The 21337-nt window shown below is 41.6% G+C and overlaps 1 protein-coding gene across 5 annotated transcripts in view; it reads left to right on the top strand.

The window, feature by feature from the left end:
- Kif16b (kinesin family member 16B) overlaps positions 1–21337 on the top strand; it is a 277807-nt gene that overhangs the window by 169774 nt on the left and 86696 nt on the right. For 3 of the 5 annotated variants that reach the window (XM_085833718.1, XM_029474203.2, XM_029474201.2), the window contains exons 18-21: positions 12249–12281; positions 12613–12666; positions 14344–15687; positions 20166–20318. In XM_085833718.1, coding sequence (XP_085689844.1) covers positions 12249–12281; positions 12613–12666; positions 14344–15687; positions 20166–20318 — 1584 coding nt within the window. The remainder of the gene's footprint in view (positions 1–12248; positions 12282–12612; positions 12667–14343; positions 15688–20165; positions 20319–21337) is intronic. The other 2 variants (XM_021150816.3, XM_029474202.2) reach the window with 1 other exon arrangement.

Raw genomic sequence — 21337 nt, forward strand, 5'->3', positions numbered from 1 at the left:
GTGGAAGAAAGCATTTTCAACAAATGGTGCTGGCACAACTGGTTGTTAACATGTAGAAGAATGCGAATCGATCCATTCCTATCTCCTTGTACTAAGGTCAAGTCTAAGTGGATCAAGGAACTTCACATAAAACCAGAGACACTGAAACTTATAGAGGAGAAAGTGGGGAAAAGCCTTGAAGATATGGGCACAGGGGAAAAATTCCTGAATAGAACAGTAATGGCTTGTGCTGTAAGATCGAGAATTGACAAGTGGGACCTCATGAAACTACAAAGCTTCTGCAAGGCTAAAGACACCATCAATAAGACAAAAAAACCACCAACAGATTGGGAAAGGATCTTCACCTATCCTAAATCAGATAAGGGACTAATATCCAATATATATAAAGAACTCAAGAAGGTGGACTCCAGAAAGTCAAATAACCCCATTAAAAAATGGGGCTCAGAACTGAACAAAGAATTCTCACCTGAGGAATACGGAATGGCAGAGAAACACCTGAAAAAATGTTCAACATCCTTAATCATCAGGGAAATGCAAATCAAAACAACCCTGAGATTCCACCTCACACCAGTCAGAATGGCTAAGATCAAAAATTCAGGTGACAGCAGATGCTGGCGAGGATGTGGAGAAAGAGGAACACTCCTCCATTGTTGGTGGGATTGCAAGCTTGTACAACCACTCTGGAAATCAGTCTGGCGGTTCCTCAGAAAATTGGACATAGTACTACCGGAGGATCCAGCAATACCTCTCCTGGGCATATATCCAGAAGATGTCCCAACCGGTAAAAAGGACACATGCTCCACTATGTTCATAGCAGCCCTATTTATAATAGCCAGAAGCTGGAAAGAACCCAGATGTCCCTCAACAGAGGAACGGATACAGAAATTATGGTACATTTACACAATGGAGTACTACTCAGCTATTAAAAAGAATGAATTTATGAAATTCCTAGCCAAATGGATGGACCTGGAGGGCATCATCTTGAGTGAAGTAACACAATCACAAAAGAACTCACACAATATGTATTCACTGATAAGTGGATATTAGCCCAAAACTTAGGATACCCAAGATATAAGATACAATTTGATAAACGCATGAAACTCAAGAAGAATGAAGACCAAAGTGTGGACACTGTGCACCTTCTTAGAATTGGGAACAAAACACCCAGGGAAGGAGTTCCAGAGACAAAGTTCGTAGCTGTGATGAAAGGATGGACCATTTAGAGACTGCCGTATCCAGGGATCCATCCCATAATCAGCTTCTAAACGCTGATACCATTGCATACACTAGCAAGATTTTGCTGAAAGGACCCAAATATAGCTGTCTCTTGTGAGACGATGCTGGGGCCTAGCAAACACACGAGTGGATGTTCACAGTCAGCTATTGGATGTATCACAGGGCTCCCAATGGAGAAGCTAGAGAAAGTACCCAAGGAGCTAAAGGGATCTGCAACCCTATTGTTGGAACAACATGATGTACTAACCAGAACCCCGGAGCTCTTGTCTCTAGCTGCATATGTATCGAAAGATGGCCTAGTTGGCCATCAATGGAAAGAGAGGCCCATTGGACTTGCAAACTTTATATGCCCCAATATAGGGGAATGCCAGGGCCAAAAGAATGGGAATGGGTGGGTAGGGAAGTGGGGGGCGCTATGGGGGACTTTTGGGATATCATTGGAAATGTAATTGAGGAAAATATGTAATAAAAATATTAAAAATCAAAAAAAAAGTATAAGATACACTTAAAAAAAAAAGAAAGTCTGTGAAATTGAGAAGAGTTTTTGCTATCCTAGGTTTTTTTGTTATTCCAGATGAATTTGCAAATTGCCCTTTTTTTTTTTCATTTTTATTAGATATTTTCTTTATATATATTTCAAATTTTAAATGCTATCCCAAAAGTTCCCTATACCCTCCCCCCCCGCCCCACCCTGCTCCCCTACCCACCCACTCCTGCTTCTTGGCACTGGCATTTCCCTGTACGGGGGCATATAAAGTTTGCAATACCAAAGGGCCTCTCTTCCCAGTGATGGCCGACTAGGCCATCTTCTGCTACATATGCAGCTAGAGACACCATCTCTGAGGGGTAATGGTTAGTTCATATTGTTGTTCCACCTATAGGGTTGCAGACCCCTTCAGCTCCTTGGGTGCTTTCTCTAGCTTCTCCATTGGGATCCCTGTGTTCCATCCTATAGATGACTGTGAGCATCCACTTCTGTATTTGCCAGGCACTGGCATAGCCTCATAGGAAACAGCTATACCAGGGTCCCTTCATCAAAATCTTGCTGGCATATGCAATAGTGTCTGGGTTTGGTGGTTGATTATGGGCTGGATTCCCAGGTGTGGTAGTCTCTGGATAGTCCATCCTTTTGTCTTAGCTCCAAACTTTATCTCTGTAACTCCTCTCTCCAGCCACAAATTGCCCTTTCTAACTTGGTGAAGAATTGAGTTGGAATTTTGATAGGGATTGCATTGAATCTATAGATTGCTTTCGGCAAGATAGCCATTTTTACTATATTAATCCTGCCAATCCATGAACATGGGAGATTTTTCCACCTCTTAGATTTTCTTTGATTTCTTTCTTCAGAGACTTGAAGTTCTTATCATACAGATCTTTCACTTCCTTAGTTAGAGTCACACCAAGGTATTTTATATTATTTGTGACTATTGTAAAGGGTGTTGTTTCCCTAATTTCTTTCTCAGCCTGTTTATCCTTTGTGTAGAGAAAGGCCACTGATTTGTTTGAGTTAATTTTCTATCCAGCTACTTCACTGAAGCTGCTTATCAGATTTAGGAGTTCTCTGGTGGAATTTTTAGGACCACTCATATATACTATCATATCATCTGCAAATAGTGATATTTTGACTTCTTCCTTTCCAATTTGTATCCCCTTGATCTCCTTTTGTTGTCGAATTGCTCTGGCTAGGACGTCAAGTACTATATTGAATAGGTAGGGAAAAGTGGGCAGCCTTGTCTAGTCCCTGATTTTAGTGGGATTGTTTCCAGCTTCTCTCCATTTACTTTGATGTTGGCTACTGGTTTGCTGTATATTGCTTTTATTAGGTTTAGGTATGGGTTCTCTGGTGGAATCACCATGTCTGACCTCAAGTTGTACTACAGAGCAATTATGGTAAAAACTGCATGGTACTGGTACAGCGACAGACAGGTAGACCAATGGAATAGAATTGAAGACCCAGAAATGAACCCACATACCTATGGTCACTTCATCTTTGACAAGGGAGCTAAAACCATCCAGTGGAAAAAAAAAGACAGCATTTTCAACAAATGGTGCTGGCACAACTGGTGGTTATCATGAAGAAGAATGTGAATTGATCCATTCTTATCTCCTTGTACTAAGGTCAAGTCTTAAGTGGATTAAGGAACTCCACATAAAACCAGAGACACTGAAACTTATAGAGGAGAAAGTGGGGAAAAGCCTCAAAGATATGGGCACAGTGGAAAAATTCCTGAACAGAACACCAATGGCTTGTGCTGTAAGATCAAGAATTGATCTTACAAATGGGACCTAATAAACTTGCAAAGCTTTTGTAAGGCAAAAGACACTGTCAATAAGAAAAAAAGGCCACCAACAGATTGCAAGAGGATCTTACCAATCATAAATCAGATAGGGGACTAATATCCAATATATATAAAGAATTCAAGAAGATAGACTCCAGAGAATCAAATAACCCTATTAAAAAGGGGAATATTGAATGCCTGAGAAGCATCTGAAAAACAGGTTAAACATCCTTAATCATCAGGGAAATGCAAATCAAAACAACCTTGAGATTCCACCACACACCAGACAGAAGGGCTAAGATCAAAAATTCAGGTGTCAGCAGATGCTGGCGAGGATGTAGAGAAAGAGGAACACTCCTCCATTGTTGGTGGGATTGCAAGCTGTTACAACCACTCTGGAAATCAGTCTGACAGTACCGCAGAAAATTAGACATAGTACTACCTGAAAATCCCGCAATTTCTCTCCTGAGCATATACCCAGAAAATGTTCCAACTTCTAATAAGGACACATGCTCTGCTATGTTCATAGCATCCTTATTTATAATAGACAGAAGCTAGAAAGAACCCAGATGTCCCTCAACAGAGGAATGGATAAAAAAAAAATGTGTACTTTTATTCAATGGAGTACTTCTTAGCAATTAAAAACAATGAATTCATGAAATTGGTAGGCAAATGGATGCATCTAGAGGATATCATCCTGAGTGAGGTTACCCAATCACAAAAGAGCACACATGATATGCACTCACTGATAAGCAGATATTAGCCCAGAAACTTAGACTATCCAAGATACAATTTGCAAAACACATGAAACTCAAGAAGGAAGACCAAAGTGTGGACACTTTACTCCTTAAAATGGGGAACAAAATACCCATGGAAGGAGTTACAGATACGAAGTCTGGAGCTGAGATGGAATGAAATACTATCCAGAGACTGCCCTACCCGGGGATCCATCTCATATACAACCACCAAACCCAGACACTATTGCATATTGCAGAAAGATTTTGCTTGCCCTGACATAACTCTTGTGAGGCTATGCCAATACTTGGCAAATACAGAAGTGGATTCTCACAGTCATCTATTGGATAGAACACAGGGCCTCCAATGGAGGTGCTAGAGAAAGTACCCAAGGAGCTAAAGGGGAGGGGTCTGCAACCCTATAGGAGGAACAACAATATGAATTAAGTAGTACCCCTCAGAGCTTTGTCTTTAGTTGCATATGTAGCAGAGGATGGCCTAGTAGGCCATCAATGGGAGGAGAGGCCCTTGGTATTACGAAGATCATATGCCCCAGTACAGGGGAATGGCAGGGCCAGTGGGAGTGGATGGGTTGGAAAGCAGGGTGGAGGGAGGGTATAGCGGGCTTTGGGGATAGCATTTGAAATGTAAATGAAGAAAAAATTCAATTTAAAAATGCCTCAATAAAAAAGAAAGCAAGAAAGCAAGCAAGCAAGCAAGAAAGTAAGTCTGTGAAAGTTCATTTAGGAAATCCTCCCCTGGATGCTTTGGAAATTTCTATTACAAACTGGCTTAACTAGAGGATAACTTTCTGATTAAATTGTATAGTGAAACTTTGTGTCACACCCTTCTTGCCTCACACCATTGAACTGCAATTATATAGTGGTCACTGTTGGGTAACCTGATGTGTGACATGGGGAGGTTAGAAAAGCCTGTCAATCATCTCTACAAAGTACATTTTCTTAGCTTAACAGTGAACATTTACATGAGCATTGATACCCAGGGGAAAAAAAAACCAATCCCCTGCAATGGACCAGATAAAGAACAGTCATTCTCTACTACATGCTAGGATGTTGTTAGGAGGATTTGCACTGAAGAATGCCATTAAGCATCCAGGTATTGGCTAGGGCTTATTCAGATGGTATCTGTGATCAGAGACACAGTACTTTTGTAAAGTCCAGTATACAATGAAAATGGAATTATATCCAGTTACATGATGTCATAATTCCAGACCTGCCTTGTGTAGCTGTGTGAGGTATGCATCCTTTTGGTAGACCTACATTGACTACAACCCAAAGTTACTAACAGAGAATCCAAGTCTATCCAATGACTAGTAATTTTATTTTATTTTTTGCTTCCTAACCATATACCTGATACCCAGGGACGATAGAGTTGGACATCAAGACTTTACCAGTATGTCTGCCTCACCTCATCTCTGTTACCAGCTGGGAACCCCTTCTACATATGCTCCAGTCTAGAGCTAATACAACCTCACACCCCTTGCCTATACCACTATAGCTGTCAGCTAAAATGCTACCAGGACATGAGTAGCTGTCTGCTCCTGCCTTTAGACCAGACTTTAGAGATACTAAACTAATCAGTATTACAGCAGCATAAGGATGCAAATATTTATGTTTTTTGCTAATTTAAATTTTTTTCATTTTCTTCTCTCTTTTAAAAATAATCACAGTCTCACTTTCAAAGTAATGGTGTGAACTGAGAAACTCCAACCCTCTCATTTTCTATTGCTGATGATAACAGGAATGTAAATTGCAAGATGTGCAGTTATACCTAAAAAAATGCTATCTGTCTTTTAATGAAAAGAAAAGTTTATTCTTGATAAAAATAGATGGTATGCTGTGCTTTTTTGTTGGACCTAACACAGTATGTGTAGCTCCAAATGTCATTTTAAAATGTTAAAAACAGCTGCAAAAATTACATCCTTTTATAGTTTCCCTTTTAATTATAACATTTGGGAAATTAGCATTTGGGGCCATGATAATCCCAGTCATATAAGAGAGTGAATTGTACTTGTTTTAAAATGCAACCACATTTACATACAATTATACTTGATACACTGTCTAGATACACTGACAGGCTCACACAGTCTTTTATGACTTGCTATGTGAAATAATTATGTATTGTGGAAATAAATGCATTTTAAGTATGATTAGTAAATATATAATACTTAACAGACGTTATATGCTGTCAGCAACAACTCCTGTCTCATGTTTAGAATTGGATCCCTGAATCAGGATGCTCTTCTCATATGTTGGTGTCCTTGCTATAAATGAAGAGTGAATAGCAAGTAACTTTCTTTATTGTTGCAGTTGAGTTTTAAATTTTATTCTTTCCCAGAAATGGGGATCTTCTTTCAAGCATACTGTTCCTTTGGATAGAGTATGTCTAAGACCTTGAAACAAGTCATAGGGAGTCATTTCTCCTCTTAAGAATTAAAATGGGTACCTCCCTATCAATAGATGCTGCCCTCCTACAGGGCTAAAAGCTGTAGCCTCAAACATCTGAGGTTGACAGCTGTTAATGATCAAGTGTCTCCCCTTCTCAATCCTATTCAAACATTCTAAAGTGATGATGTATCCCATGGAAGTGCCACTGATATGATGAGACCACAGACCCTTACACCAGCTGCTCCAGATCTCAAAGTCTCTGCCTAGTGAAGTGCTTCGAATCCACTCAGCTCATGGCCGGTCCCTGCTCACCATCTCTCTTTAATGTTGCTATGCCTCCTTTCACACGTCTCTTCTGAAGTCTCAGCATCTGTCTTAGCCTGCTGTTGGCTTGAGTGATCCAGGGCGAACAACTTCTCTTGAGAACCTATTCGTGGTACTCACTTTGTCAACATATAGACTCCATATATACACTCCGTTATTTTCTGCTTTATCTTGTAGGCTCTATTCTAATTTTATTTCTTTCCTTCTTTGTATATAATTCAGTCCTTAGACTACTACTTGATTTTTTTGTCTTCCTGTGTCTTCACCTCTTTCTGTGTTCTTGCTCACTGTTTCCTGCACTGACTCAGACATCTGTGTTTAATGCTGCACATAGATAGGTAGATAGATAGATAGGTAGACAGATAGATCGGTGGATAGATAGATAGATAAAAGAAGTGTATGTACACTTTCAAATGCACGTGCAAGTGCACACGTGCACTCACACACACACACACACACACACACACACACACACACACTCACTCACTCAGCCTAAAGGTCGGGCCTCTGAAATCAACAATCTCCAAGCTTGAGTGATTCCCAGCTACCTTTCCCCCTCATTTTTTTCATCAGTTCTCTCTTACTGTTTGTTCAGTTTTGGTTTTGCTTTTGGTTTTGGTTCAGAGACAAGGAATGGGCAAGTCCTGCAAGTTGAGTGGATACAAAGGATAAGCTCATTGAAACCAGATGTGCAAGGGGAGGAGCTGGGAGGAGGATGTGAGGGTGTGTGCTCATGAAATCAGCGGTCTGCCACTGGATACATCAGTTTAGAATGTTTGAGTAGAATTGAGAAGGGTAGATGCTTGATTGTCAACAGCTGTCAACCCCAAACTGCCTTCTAAACCCATTATCCTCTTGCCTCAACCTCTCTATTTCAAGGATGGAGTGCTTGTGCCACCATGTACAGTTCCTTTGCCCACTGGCCCTTTGTCTTCTCACAACCTATGTGCCTGAACCTTATACTTCTTGGTCTCCTCGCTCTTGGCATAAGATAGAATCAGCCAAGCTGAGAGCAGCACCCACAGCTCCCTTAAGCATTTGTCTTCAGACTTAGCTTGTCTCCTTCCTAGCTGGCCTTCAGAACACTAGGCAGGTGGGTTCATCCAGTTCAAAGTCTTTAGTAAACTTTGACTGTTCTTAAGAATCTGTTTTCTGGTAGCCTCCTAGAACACATGGCCTGCCATGTCACCTATGCAAACTGAACGTCTGGTTTCAATGAGCTATCCTTTAGTTCTATATTATATCTGAGAAAGAAAAGCACAGGTAGATCAAGAATCGGGAAGTTTGCCTGGATGCTAGCTACTCCCAAATTCTGTGACATTTACTCCTCTTATAGCACCCTTTTGCAGAACAAAGGAGAGGCTATAATGCTTAGGGTCAGCCATGTGTTCTTGTGTATCGCATTGCCTAACACTGCATTCACGTACAAGGTAGGGTCAGGTAACATCATTCATCGTGATCTCCTTTTCAGCACACAACTTCTTAGGAAAAATTGTGACTAGTAATATATTTTGGAACCAAAATTGGATTCTAGTACTGCTCAATACACTAAGCCTCAGTTTCCTGCTTTGTTGTCTTAGGTGATAAATGTATCAACTTGTTGCATTTAGGGGAACAACAGGAAGGGTCTGAATGCCTGGGTGGAGCACAGAAGCAGGTACTGGAAACACATTTTAGAAGATAGGTTTTCCTCCCAACCCCTGACGGCAGCTCTCAGAGCAGACTGCTTCTCCGCACATGCAATACTCAAGCAGTGAGTCTTAGTAAGGATGGGTTACTGCACTGCACAGAAGATGAAACTGAGATTAAAGCAGACTCTTTTAGGGAAATTTCCTGGTCTCAAAGCATATTAACCAGTCTTACTTTTGAATATGTAAATATCTCTAGAACATTTGTACATCTGTAACCCCAGTGTGTCTCTGCAGGGAAGTAGGAGGCAGAGGCAGGTAGAGACAGAGAATTCCAAAAGCTCATGGCCACCTCACCTGACATATACAGTAGTAAATAGCAGGAGAGACTCATTCTCAAACAAAGTTTGAACACTGGAATCCAAGTTTGGTTCCAAAAATATTATTAGTCACAATTTTTCCTAAGAAGTTGTGTGCTGACAAGGAGATCATGAAGTATGAGTGATGTTAACTGACTTTACCTTCTACTTAAACCGACCCTAAGGTTATACTGACTTCTACTTATGTGCTATGGCACACATGCTCCTAAACACATACAGACAGACAGAGAGAGAGAGAGAGAGAGAGAGAGAGAGAGAGAGAGAGAGGGAGGTGGGGGTGGGGAGAAAGGAAACTATACTAAAAAGTAGTTATTAGGAGTGATCATATTGTACTCACTTAATGCACAGCCATATGGGCTGGGTTCCATTGTTGGCAGTTATCTTTCTGCATAACTGCTCTGTCATAGGCATCCATGCCTATACTAAGCTAAAGATTGTTTTCACTTGGTAGTAACATAATTATGAACAGATGTAACTTTCAATGAAGAGGTTAATTCTTGTATTTTATATCACAGATCTGAGCAAGGCTTATAAAATGAGTCAACAGAGGGCGCTTTGGAAACAGATTGTCATGGGGTCACATGTTGGCTCCACACATATATCACTGTGGCCTCAGACAAGTTCTCAAGTTCTCAAGATGGATTCCTTGTCTTGTAGATATAGTTTGCAGCCTTGATAATCTGGAAGGACAAAGGAGACAGTCTGTGCTGATGAGTTTGACTGTTCTCATTCCACAGATGCACAATTATGCTTACAAAGGCCACAGACGCCTTCTCCTTCAATATTAGCCCAAATTAAAGTGTGAAGAGATCTCTTTGAAACTTGTCTTAGGTCATTGTAAAAGTAGCTGTGTTGCCAGTTTGGATTTGCATGTGGTCCAAAGAAACCCGTTTATAGGGAGTGTCTTAGTCAGGGTTTCTATTCCTGCACAAACATCATGACCAAGAAGCAAGTTGGGGAGGAAAGGGTTTATTCGGCTTACACTTCCATACTGCTGTTCATCACCAAAGGAAGTCAGGACTGGAACTCAAGCAGGTCAGAAAGCAGGAGCTGATGCAGAGGCCATGGAGGGATGTTCTTTACTGGCTTGCCTCCCCTGGCTTGCTCAGCCTACTCTCTTATAGAACCCAAGACTACCAGCCCAGGGATGGTCCCACCCACAAGGGGCCGTTCCCCCTTGATCACTAATTGAGAAAATGCCTTACAGTTGTATCTCATGGAGGCATTTCCTCAACTGAAGCTCCTTTCTCTGTGATAACTCCAGCTGTGTCAAGTTGACACAAAAATAGCCAGTACAATTGACCCCTTGTCAACTTGACACACAAACACATCACTAGTAAGCCTCAACCCTTACATTCTTATTCATCCCCAAGATCTAAATAACTTTAAAAGTCCCACAGTCTTTACATATTCTTAAAATTTGAATCTCTTTAAAATATCCATCTCTTTTAAAATCCAAAGTCTTTTTACAATTAAAAGTCTCTTAACTGTGGGCTCCACTAAAACAGTTTCTTCCTTCAAGAGGGAAAATATCAGGCACAGTCACAATCAAAGCAAAAATCAATCTCCAACCGTCCAACGTCTGGGATCCAACTCACGATCTTCTGGGCTCCTCCAAGGGCTTGGGTCACTTCTCCAGCCATACCCTTTGTAGCACACACATCGTCCTCTGGGCTCCAGATGCCTGTACTCCACTGCTGCTGCTGCTCTTGGTGGTCATCTCATGGTACTGGCATCTCCAAAACACTGCATGACCCCTTCAGTCCTGGGCCTTCAATTACAACTGAGGCTGCACCTTCACCAATGGCCTTCCATGGCCTCTCACAGTGCTTAGCCTCAGCTGCTCTGCATGTCCCCTTCATGCCTTCAAAACCAGTACCACCTGGGTGACCCTTACACATTACCAAGTCCCACTGCAGAAGGAGTACAACCTTGCCTATCTCTGGAACACAGCCTCTTTGTGCTTTCAGAAAACACTTCCCAGAAGATGTCACCTCAACGATGCTGGTCTCTTCTTAATCACCGCTAATTTCTTAGCTCCAGCTAACCAACATCAATAGTCCCAGTAATGCAAAGTTTTTGCTTTAGTAGTTCTGGTATCTTGTTAATCACAGCTGATTCTTCAGCCCCAGCTAACCAGAACTACAAAATCTTCACAATAAAAACAGCAATGGCCCTGAAGAGAGTCTTTAATTTTCCCTCTGAAATTTCACAAACCAGGCCTCCATCTTCTGCACTGTTCTCAGCATTATCTTCCAAGCTCCTACACAACATCTGACAGAGCTCTTAACAACAAATGGGTCTTCAAGCCCAAAGTTCCAAAGTCCTTCCACAGTCCTCCCAAAACATGGTCAGGTTGTCACAGGAATACCCCACTCTGCTGGTACCAATTTGTCTTAGTCAGGGTTTCTATTCCTGCACAAACATCATGACCAAGAAGCAAGTTGGGGAGGAAAGGGTTTATTCGGCTTACACTTCCATACTGCTGTTCATCACCAAAGGAAGTCAGGACTGGAACTCAAGCAGGTCAGAAAGCAGGAGCTGATGCAGAGGCCATGGAGGGATGTTCTTTACTGGCTTGCCTCCCCTGGCTTGCTCAGCCTACTCTCTTATAGAACCCAAGACTACCAGCCCAGGGATGGTCCCACCCACAAGGGGCCGTTCCCCCTTGATCACTAATTGAGAAAATGCCTTACAGTTGTATCTCATGGAGGCATTTCCTCAACTGAAGCTCCTTTCTCTGTGATAACTCCAGCTGTGTCAAGTTGACACAAAAATAGCCAGTACAGGGAGTCATAGTTCAACTAAAAAAGTGAAACCCATTTCCTAGTATCAGAGAATTTGTCTTCTGTTGTCCAAATTTAAAAACTTGCATTGACCTGCTTTCTTTTATTTTGTTGCAAGTATATGGATCTGTGCAGTCTCATAGCCTAGCTGTCACTCAGCACTTGTGAGCCTCTGAGTAGAGTAACTACAGATAAAGCACTAGAAGTCGTGCTTTGCTGAACACAGTAACTATTTTGCTCAGTGGTCAGCAGTCCTATAGCTGTCACTGAAGTGTGTAAAACAAAGCAGATTAACTTTTTGGAGTGTTTGCTGCATGCATGTACTGGGAAATGTGATATTTTAAAAAGACCTTTTGCTTTATGCATGACTGTTGTCTTTTAAGTGCCTTACTGCTTGTGCCCTGATGTTTCCTCCTGTTGAATTGTTTTCTTAACGGATGTCTGTGCTCTCTTTCCTCTACCGCCCTGGCAGTCTTTTCCCTATAAAAGGACCCATCTGTCTAAGGTAGATTCTCCTTTTTACTTACTCATCAGTGACTAAGCTGCATGGACTAGACCTGCTTAGCATTTAGAAGTTGTATTTAATTCTGTTTTTTTTTTTTTAAACTACAGTGATATTTTGTTTTCCTTCAAATCAAATCTGTTCTCTTCAGTCTAAGTTCAAACACCTAAAATTATATCTAATTTCTAATCATAGTGATAGAGCAAAGAATGCATTTTAAACTTGCTAATCCATAGTAATTAAGGTAATAGGTAAATCCATGCTCTAGTGTACAATTCTGTGTGCATAGAGAAGAGCTTCATGGAAGTGACTGATTTCCATTTGATCTCATTAGACTTGAATTTGAGAGACAACAGCGTGAAGAACTTGAAAAACTTGAAAGTAAAAGGTAAGGACGTGAGACCCGTGTTCCCAGCTGCTGTCGTCTGAGTCCCTCCCATGTCAGCATCTTCCTGAGTTTCTGGGCTTCCCTCTTGCTCTGCGTCTGCTGTTAACATGTCTAATGCCTCAAGGTAGTGTCTTATGAGGGATTGGCTTTACTTCATCTTTATGTTTTCACAGCAGGACATCTTCAAATACTTGTGAGAAAGGGGAAGTTGTCAATAATTAAGCATCTAAGATGTGTTGAAATTTAACCCCAAACCTTTTCTTAGTGTTCCTTAGGTCTTTAAAAAGTCACGAGTCTATATACATTAAAAAATCAAGCCAGATGTGGTGGTATACGTCTTTAATCCCAGCACTCGGGAGGCAAAGGCAGGCAGATCTCTGTGAGTTTGAGGCCAGCTTGGTCTATAAAGAGAGTTATGAGAAAAATGTCAAACAAAACAAACAGGAAGGAAGGAAGGAAGGAAGGAAGGAAGGAAGGAAGGAAAAAAACCCAAACCATTTTTCTCTAATAACCCATCTCTACCTTTTAAATTATGATTTATTTACTTTATTTTGTGTGTATATATTTTTCTGCATGTATGTATGCATATTTACATATATGTGTATATATGCATGTGTGTGTATATATACACACATGTGTGTCCAGTTCTCACAGAACAGGGCACTGGAAGCTGTAGACCTGGGAGTAGAGTTACAGATGTTTGTCCCCAGCTATGTGTGTACTGAGTACTGAGAACTGACCCCACTCCTGCAAGAACAGCTGGTGCTCTCCGTCCATGCTCCCTCCTTCTGAGCTAAGCATTTTTTTTTTTTTTTTTTAGGGTCTAACTTTAGACCAGTCCTCTCCCCTGAGCTGCCTCCCAGACTTATCTTTCTAGTTTATACAGTTACTGGTGTTTTCACACCTATAATTTATTTCTCTTTTCTTTACTTACTTTCATTTGAGGATATCTATATCTATATGGCTGCTTGATTGATATATGTGCTAAACTATCCTTTGTTTCATTCAATCATATTTTCTCTTTTCCTCTGTTTTATTTAACAAGTCAGGAAATAGATAAAGGGTAGGTAGTGAAGGAGAAGCTAAGGTTCTGAAACATAGTAACTTATTTTCTAGAATTTGGGATTGCATAGCTCATAGGAATGAGCTCAGAGTACAGCATCCTACAAATCAGAAGGTTGTGGGTCAGGAGGTGGAGGTCGACATCTACTTTTTATTTACTTTGACTTTGTTACTCAGCCTCCACTGATTGAAGATGGCAATTTTTTTTTTACTTAATGCCATCTTGTAACTGAATGTCTGTTGCACTTTAGTCATTGAGCTGAGGAAAACTAGCCACATTCAAATTTAAATTGGATGTTTTTTTTTTCTCATTGACCTCAGGGGGAGCTTTTAATTATACCATGCATAATACATTATGATTCTAGACTTCACAAAGAAATGATACCAGGAACTACTTCAGGAGGCTAGGTAGCTGAAACACTGGACAAAAAATAAAATAAAATAAAAGTGATGTAAGTATGCATTTGAAAATATGAAAGAGAAGCACTTTCTTTTCATTTGTTTCAATGAAAGATTTGGCTTTATGTGTGTTTTCAGAACAATCCAGTTAGGGAGAAGTTGGACTGACGCTAAGCACAGTGATTAAATAATGACCACTCAGCATTTGCATTGCAGGAAACTCATCGAGGAGATGGAGGAAAAGCAGAAGTCGGACAAGGCAGAACTAGAGCGAATGCAGCAGGAGGTAGAGACCAGGCGCAAGGAAACAGAGATTGTGCAGCGGCAAATCCGCAAGCAGGAGGAAAGCCTCAAACGCCGCAGCTTCCACATTGAAAACAAGCTCAAGGACCTGCTGGCTGAGAAGGAAAGGTTTGAGGAAGAGAGGCTTCGGGAGCAGCAGGGACTCGAGCAGCAGAGGAGGCAGGAGGAAGAGAGCTTATTCCGCATCAGAGAAGAGCTTCGCAAACTCCAAGAGCTCAACAGCCACGAACAAGCTGAGAAGGTCCAGATATTCCAGGAGCTGGACCGGTTGCACAGAGAGCAAGATGCCCAGAGTGCCACACTGCGTTTGGAGAAAAGGAGGCTGGAGGAGGAGGAGAAGGAGCAGGTGCTTCGGGTGGCACACCTGGAGGAGCAGCTTCGGAAGAGGCAGGACACTGCTCCACTGCTGTGTCCTGGAGAGGCCCAGCGGGCCCAAGAGGAAAAGAGGAAACTGGAAAGCATCCGGGAAGCCCTTTTGCAGGCCAAAGAGAAGAGAGCAGGAGGGGACCATACTTGTAGGGATGAACTGGAAACGGCTCAGCAGTGCTTCTTAGAGTTCAAGAGAAGGCAGCTTGTCAAGCTAGCAAGCCTGGAGAAGGACCTGGTCCAACAGAAAGACCTCCTAAGCAAAGAAGTCCAAGAAGAGAAAGTAGCTCTGGAGCATGTAAAATGTGAAGCAGGGGGGGACCCGAGCTTCTTGGCAACAGATGATGGCAACATTCTCTGTGGGCCTCCAGATCTAGACAAAATAAAGACTGCAGAGACCAGGCTACAGAGCAGAGAGCACCAGCTACAGGACCTTCTGCAAAATCATTTGCCAGCACTGCTGGAAGAAAAGCAGAGAGTGCTTGATATCCTTGACAGTGGTGTCCTAGGCCTAGACAACACTCTCTACCAGGTAGAGAAAGAAGTGGGAGAGAAAGAAGAGCAGATCACACAGAACCAGGCTAATGCTAGCCAGCTGCAACAGCTCCGGGCTACCTTAGAGTTCACAGCTAACATGGCCAGACAGGAAGAGAAGGTGAGAAGAAAGGAAAAGGAAATACTGGAGTCCCAGGAGAAGCAGCAAAGAGAGGCATTGGAGCAGGCTGTGGCTAAGCTAGAGCAGAGGCGCTCTGCCCTGCAGAGGCACTCCACCCTGGACCTGGAGATCCAGGAACAGAGGCAGAGACTTGGCTCTCTCCACACCAGTGAATGGTCAGGGCAGCAGGCCAGTCTGGAGACTGATGGAGAAGCACTTGAGATGGACCCTGCAAGGTAAGATTAAGGTAGAGGAGCAGGCAGAGGGTAGCCATCAAGTGAATGCTCATTTTCTTCCTCTGTCTTTATGGAGAAGGGCTTCTTGTAGACTTCATCTCTCTTACACATAAGCAAAAAACTAAAATACAAAATACCCCTTCAACATAATGAAAGCACTCTTGCTTTTCTACAATAAGCATTCTCTTGTTTTTCCTTAAGATCTTTGCTTTAGAATCATTAGCCTAAAGTTGAGAACACATAAACAAAAGCAAAGTCCTGTTCCTTCACTAAAATGTCTTGTGAAATGTGTTTTAGTTGTTTGACAAGTGCAGGCTATGGGGAGAGCTTCAACCTAGATTCCCACCCTTTATCTCCCTCTTAGCCCAATGCCTGCCCCATTCCTTGACTGTCCCCTGGCTTCTCATCTGTTTCCTTAGCTTCTCCTTCCATGATTTCTTCCCCCTCTCCCATCATGTCCTTCTTCACTAGTATTTCATATCTTCTTGGTGAGCAGCAATGGCCACAGTGAGTTTATGTGTTGTGGATTCCAAGATGGTTCCTACAAATTGAAGAGAACTAAAACCAGGTAGATATACTGCACTTAAAGTTACCATTTTAGAAGTGGCCTCAGAACTGTATACTAAAAACCAACCAACCAAACCAGCAAGAATATTCTTCAATGATTCCATACTCAATGGGCATTTATTCAAATATATTTTGTGATATTTAGGTTCTGTTTAGGATTTTTTTACAAAGAAAACTAGGAAACAAGCATTCTTTTCATGGTAAAGAAAGAATATTTATCTTTCTACTCTGTCGCCATGATTACAAGAGGTAGGTAGGCTCTGAAAATAAGTAAATATATTAATCTAAGAGCATCTTTTCTGGTACTCTGTAGCCATGCTAAGACTCTCAGGGAAGTTAAAGGCCACCTTGTGTGTGAACATGACACAGTTTGCAAAGTGGTGCTATATCCTAGTTGACTTGTTTCTTACTAGTTAGATGATCTTGGCCACTTAAGTCTATTTTCTTCCCAACTGTAGTTTATAGATTGGATTGGTGAAGGCTAGGCATGGCAAGTTTAGGGATGCATTCAAAAGGTTGGTGAGCCAGATATGCACTTAACTGGTAAATGACTGTTAACAGAAATAAAGATTGCCCAAAATATCTCTCTATCTATAAAATACCAACTGTCCATAACCACTAATTGCTAATTAGTCTATTTAGTCTTTTAGTCTGAAGAATCTTCAATATATAGTTATGGCTTTTTCAGGGAACTCTGTTTATAGAGTTTTCTTCTTCTTCTTCTTCTTCTTGAAGACTGTCTCTCATTGTGTATATCTGGTTGAACTTACTATTCATGCCCTACAACTCATGAAGAACTGCCTGCCTCTGATTCTGGTGTGCTAGGATTAAAGGCATACACCACCATGTCCTGCCTCTGTTCATAATTTTTACCTGAAGTCCGTGTGGAAGAGCCTGGAATGCCATCATAGCCTACCTATAATCAGCAGAAGGGAAGGGTGCCTGTTAGCCTTAAGACCCCAACTTGGCATTTGGCTGAGGCATAAGTATAATTGTGGAGACAAGGCAAAACCTCCTCAGAAGTGTTAACTGAATCCTTCACCCATCAACTTCCTGAGGAGGTCAAGACAGCTTCCTTTTAAGTGACCTGTTTATCCTATGGATTCCATTTACAGTCATTCTCTGGTAATTCCTTCAGGCCAAGCAGGAAAAAAAAAAAATAACAATCAAAACTATAATGTTATTATTTCAGGGAAGTGGGTTGGAGGTTTAAGAAAATGATTGCAGGTATGTTATGTAAATGAAATTGTTGGACAAAGCTGTAGCCCCAGGAAATTTAAAGCAGTGGAGGGCATGCTCTCAATTTGTATCCTGCAGTGTGCAGTAAGAGGCAGCCTGAGCTTTTAGCTTGATGTCCCTGACTTTTGTCAACCAGTCATTTGATATTAATACTGTGTAATAGCAGACATGGCTTTGAAATCTCCATGGAAGCGATTCTTCTGTGCCGGCAGTCCTCCAGAAACCTTGCAAAAGATGCAGTTGGCTTCATGAGTTCTGATAAACTAGACTTCACTACTGTTTCATTCAAGCTGAGGAATTCTGGGCACTTTGCTCTGCCTGTAGTGCTCCAGCAGCTTTCTGCAGGCATTTCTGCTGCATGTTATTTTCTTTCTGGCTTCTCACAGTTAAGCCAGGACTGCCTGTACAGCCTGACTTGGCCGCTTGTGAGACTGCCCAAGTGTGAAATATTGAAGCCATGTGGCACCAGATGGGACAAAACTGAAGTAAACACACCTTCCCGTTGGTTCCTCACTGTCTTATCAACAGGTTAATCTATGACACTGCCTTCCTTTCCATTGCTGCTTAGTTCAGCCAATAGTCACATACTGATGCAGCTCTTCTAGAAAGCTCTCATGTCACCATAGGAAAGAAGATGGAAACTGCTGATCTCACATTTGATCAGCTCTATTATAAGAGTCCTCAAAAATGATAATGATTTTATAGACATGACCTTCCATGAAGAATAATCTCATATAATTCAAAATAAGTTTAAAATCATGTGTGTGTTATCCCTGAGTCTTCCCTTGAAAAATTGACATCACACTGAAGTAGGAGGTAGAACATTTGAACCTGTGGTAGTTACATTGCTAGTGGAGACCAGTGACACACAGATAGGAAGTAGCAAATTGGGGATCTAGGTCTGTTTCTTCACCAGTTGTCAGTTAACTGGCCATGTGGCTGAAATACAAACAGGCCAGTTCTTCACACAGTATGTGCTTTGTGTATTGTCCTATGTGACCCTTACCAAGTCTCACTAGGTCTTTAGGGTCCCAATTAGACTTCCATGCTAAGTCACCTCTGCACGGATTTTCTAATGGCTTAGCCCAGAGGAATACCTGTAAGAAAGCCCGGTGGGCATCAGAAAGTCTTATTCATTGCTGCCTTCTGCTTGCATCCTGCTTGCATTGCTAAGACCCTATTGATAACAATTTTTGATTCTTTGTCTTTATTTGGCACCTCACACCATTCTTTTTTTTTTTTTTTTTGGTTTTTCGAGACAGGGTTTCTCTGTGTAGCCCTGGCTGTCCTGGAACTCACTTTGTAGACCAGGCTGGCCTCGAACTCAGAAATCCGCCTGCCTCTGCCTCCCGAGTGCTGGGATTAAAGGCGTGCGCCACCACGCCCGGCACACCATTCTTTGTTATTGGTGTTGGTGGCATTTTTTGAGACTGGGTCCCATGTAACTTATGCTGGCCACAGACATGCTATATAGCAAAGGCTGACTATGACCCCTGATGTATGTGGGCCACCATGCCCAGTTCCCTAGACACCTCCTTGATGCTAATTCTCCCCTCTCCTGAAAATACTGAATATTTTGCAAATGAATGCCCTAGAAACTTTTGGTTCCTGGTAGAGAAATAAGACCTGAGTTGAATGGAACAGTTCCTCCTATGGAATCCACGAGTGCTTTCCGTACTAACCCCAGAATCACATCTTGAGAATTAAGAACATGGCCTTCATGTTCAGGCTGAAGCAGTCAAGTTGCTGATGGTGGCACCAGAGGGTTGGCAGCATCAAGATGTGTCAGCATTTGACACAAAGATCTCTGATTTTTGGAGATTAAGAAAATGAAAGAGATTAGCTGAGCTTATTTGATCCCTCAAGAAGTAGAAATTCAGATCTAATACCTGTCTATATTTACAGAGTGAGTGGGCTGAGTGTGCTGCTGAGTGTTATGTTCCTGGAGCTAAATCTGCCAGCATGCCTGACCTTCCCAGTCTGATTGTTCAGGATTCAAGTTCCCCATGGTCAGCTATTCATGTAGTTCAGAGCTTATAAAATGTATAAGTTATCATCTGCAAGAATGTTTTTGTTTTAATATGGCTCTTTTTAATTTCTCATGTCACTCAACTTTATTTCCAGAACTCTCTCCCTTGGCTCCCCTTCTTATCTCCCTACCTTGGCCAAAGTGTCTTCCTGGGTTTTGTAGCACTGTCTCTTTGCTGTGGTTGGTTTCTGGCCTAGGATCATCTTCTGTCATTATCTCTAAATGCCCACATTGCAGCGACCTTTGAAACTCAGCCCAGAACTACTTTGAATAGATCTTGTCAAGCAGAAGTATTTAACAGGACAAACAACTCTTGTTGACTCATAGTTTAAGGGATTGAAAATCCTGGTTAGCTGCCTCTAAGGGCTTGCTTACAACACAACAGAAGTCTTTTTGGCTGAGGGGTCTGAGCCACGGATGCCTGAAACTCTTGTTCTGTGCCCTCTCATTACCCAGTTTCACTTTATTCCTTGTCTTTTATGTGTGAGACCTTTTCTACTAGAAGGAGGGAAAACTTTTTGTACTAGAATTGTTTCTGGCTGCACTCCCAACCTCCCATCCAATTTTTTGGACAGTTCCCTCTAGAGAATGTGGTCATGTAGTACTATTAATTAATGGAGTTCTGTGGTTCACATCTTTTTAGGTTAGAACATGAAATCCATCAGCTGAAGCAGAAGATCTGTGAAGTAGATGGTGTTCAGAGACCTCATCATGGGATTTTAGAGGGGAAGGCTGTTCTCTCCAGCTTGCCACCCAGTGGGGGAAACTCTCACCTGGCTCCACTGATGGATGCCAGGTACTCAACATTCAGCTGACGCCAAGCTTTTCTGTGATTCTGTGTAATGATGTATTGTACCCATGTCGGCTAGTTTACCCTATAAAATGTTTTATCAAACTCAACAGCAGTTCTATGCCTGAGATGTCCTCTGTCTTTGTCAGCTGCTGTCTAGCCTATGGCTGGTTGAGTGATTGTGGGAAAAGAAGCAAGGACCTAAGAACTGGCCAGCCAAATCCAAGGCATCATGCTTCAGATAGTTCAGTGAGATGGTAGAGTTAAATGTGCAGAAACCAGCTCATCCCAAAGTGCTCTAGACACTGGGTTGGAAGAACCAGGTTCAGAATTAATTGATTTGTACCATGTGAGAAATACCTAACTGAACAGCCTTGCAGTCTGGATTTAGGAGCTTGGTGTTTTGTTATCAAATGTGTTGAGAATAGCATGAGATTTCTTAGTATAGGTCTGTGTTTTCTATGCGGCCAGTTTCAAAATGTCTTGTAAGGTTGAAGAGGTCATCTATAAATGACCTTGGCTCATGGTCAGTTGTACATGATTTTAGTTCTAACACTAAAAGATAAATATTGCCTTTTATTTTGGTTACTCTTATTAAACAGTAATGTATTTGACCTATATTTTAGAAAGTGTTTCTCTTTTGGTAAGAAGTACAAAACATTGATACAATTTTACAAATATTTACAAATACTTATCTATTTACTTTTTTAATGTGTGAAGGCATACATGGAAACGGTGTAATTTAAAATAATCCATATAGCATATAGTGCTAGGGAGATAGCATAGTCAGTAAAATAATTACCTTGCAGGCTTCGTGACCCAAGATCCTGGGACCCATGTTAAAAATAAAAGCCAGAACAAAGCTAGGCATAATAGCATATATGTAATTCCAGCACCAAGGAGAGATGCACAGGCGGGTACTGGCCAGTGAATGACCCTTTCTCAGAAAAAGGAGAATATGGTACCTGAGGAATGACAACACCCAAGGTTGTCCTCTGTCCTCTACCACACATGAAAATGTGTAA

The sequence above is a fragment of the Mus caroli genome, unplaced genomic scaffold (assembly GCF_978045245.1).
Source record: "Mus caroli unplaced genomic scaffold, Mus_caroli_1 scaffold_2, whole genome shotgun sequence".
Taxonomy (NCBI): Eukaryota; Metazoa; Chordata; class Mammalia; order Rodentia; family Muridae; genus Mus; species Mus caroli.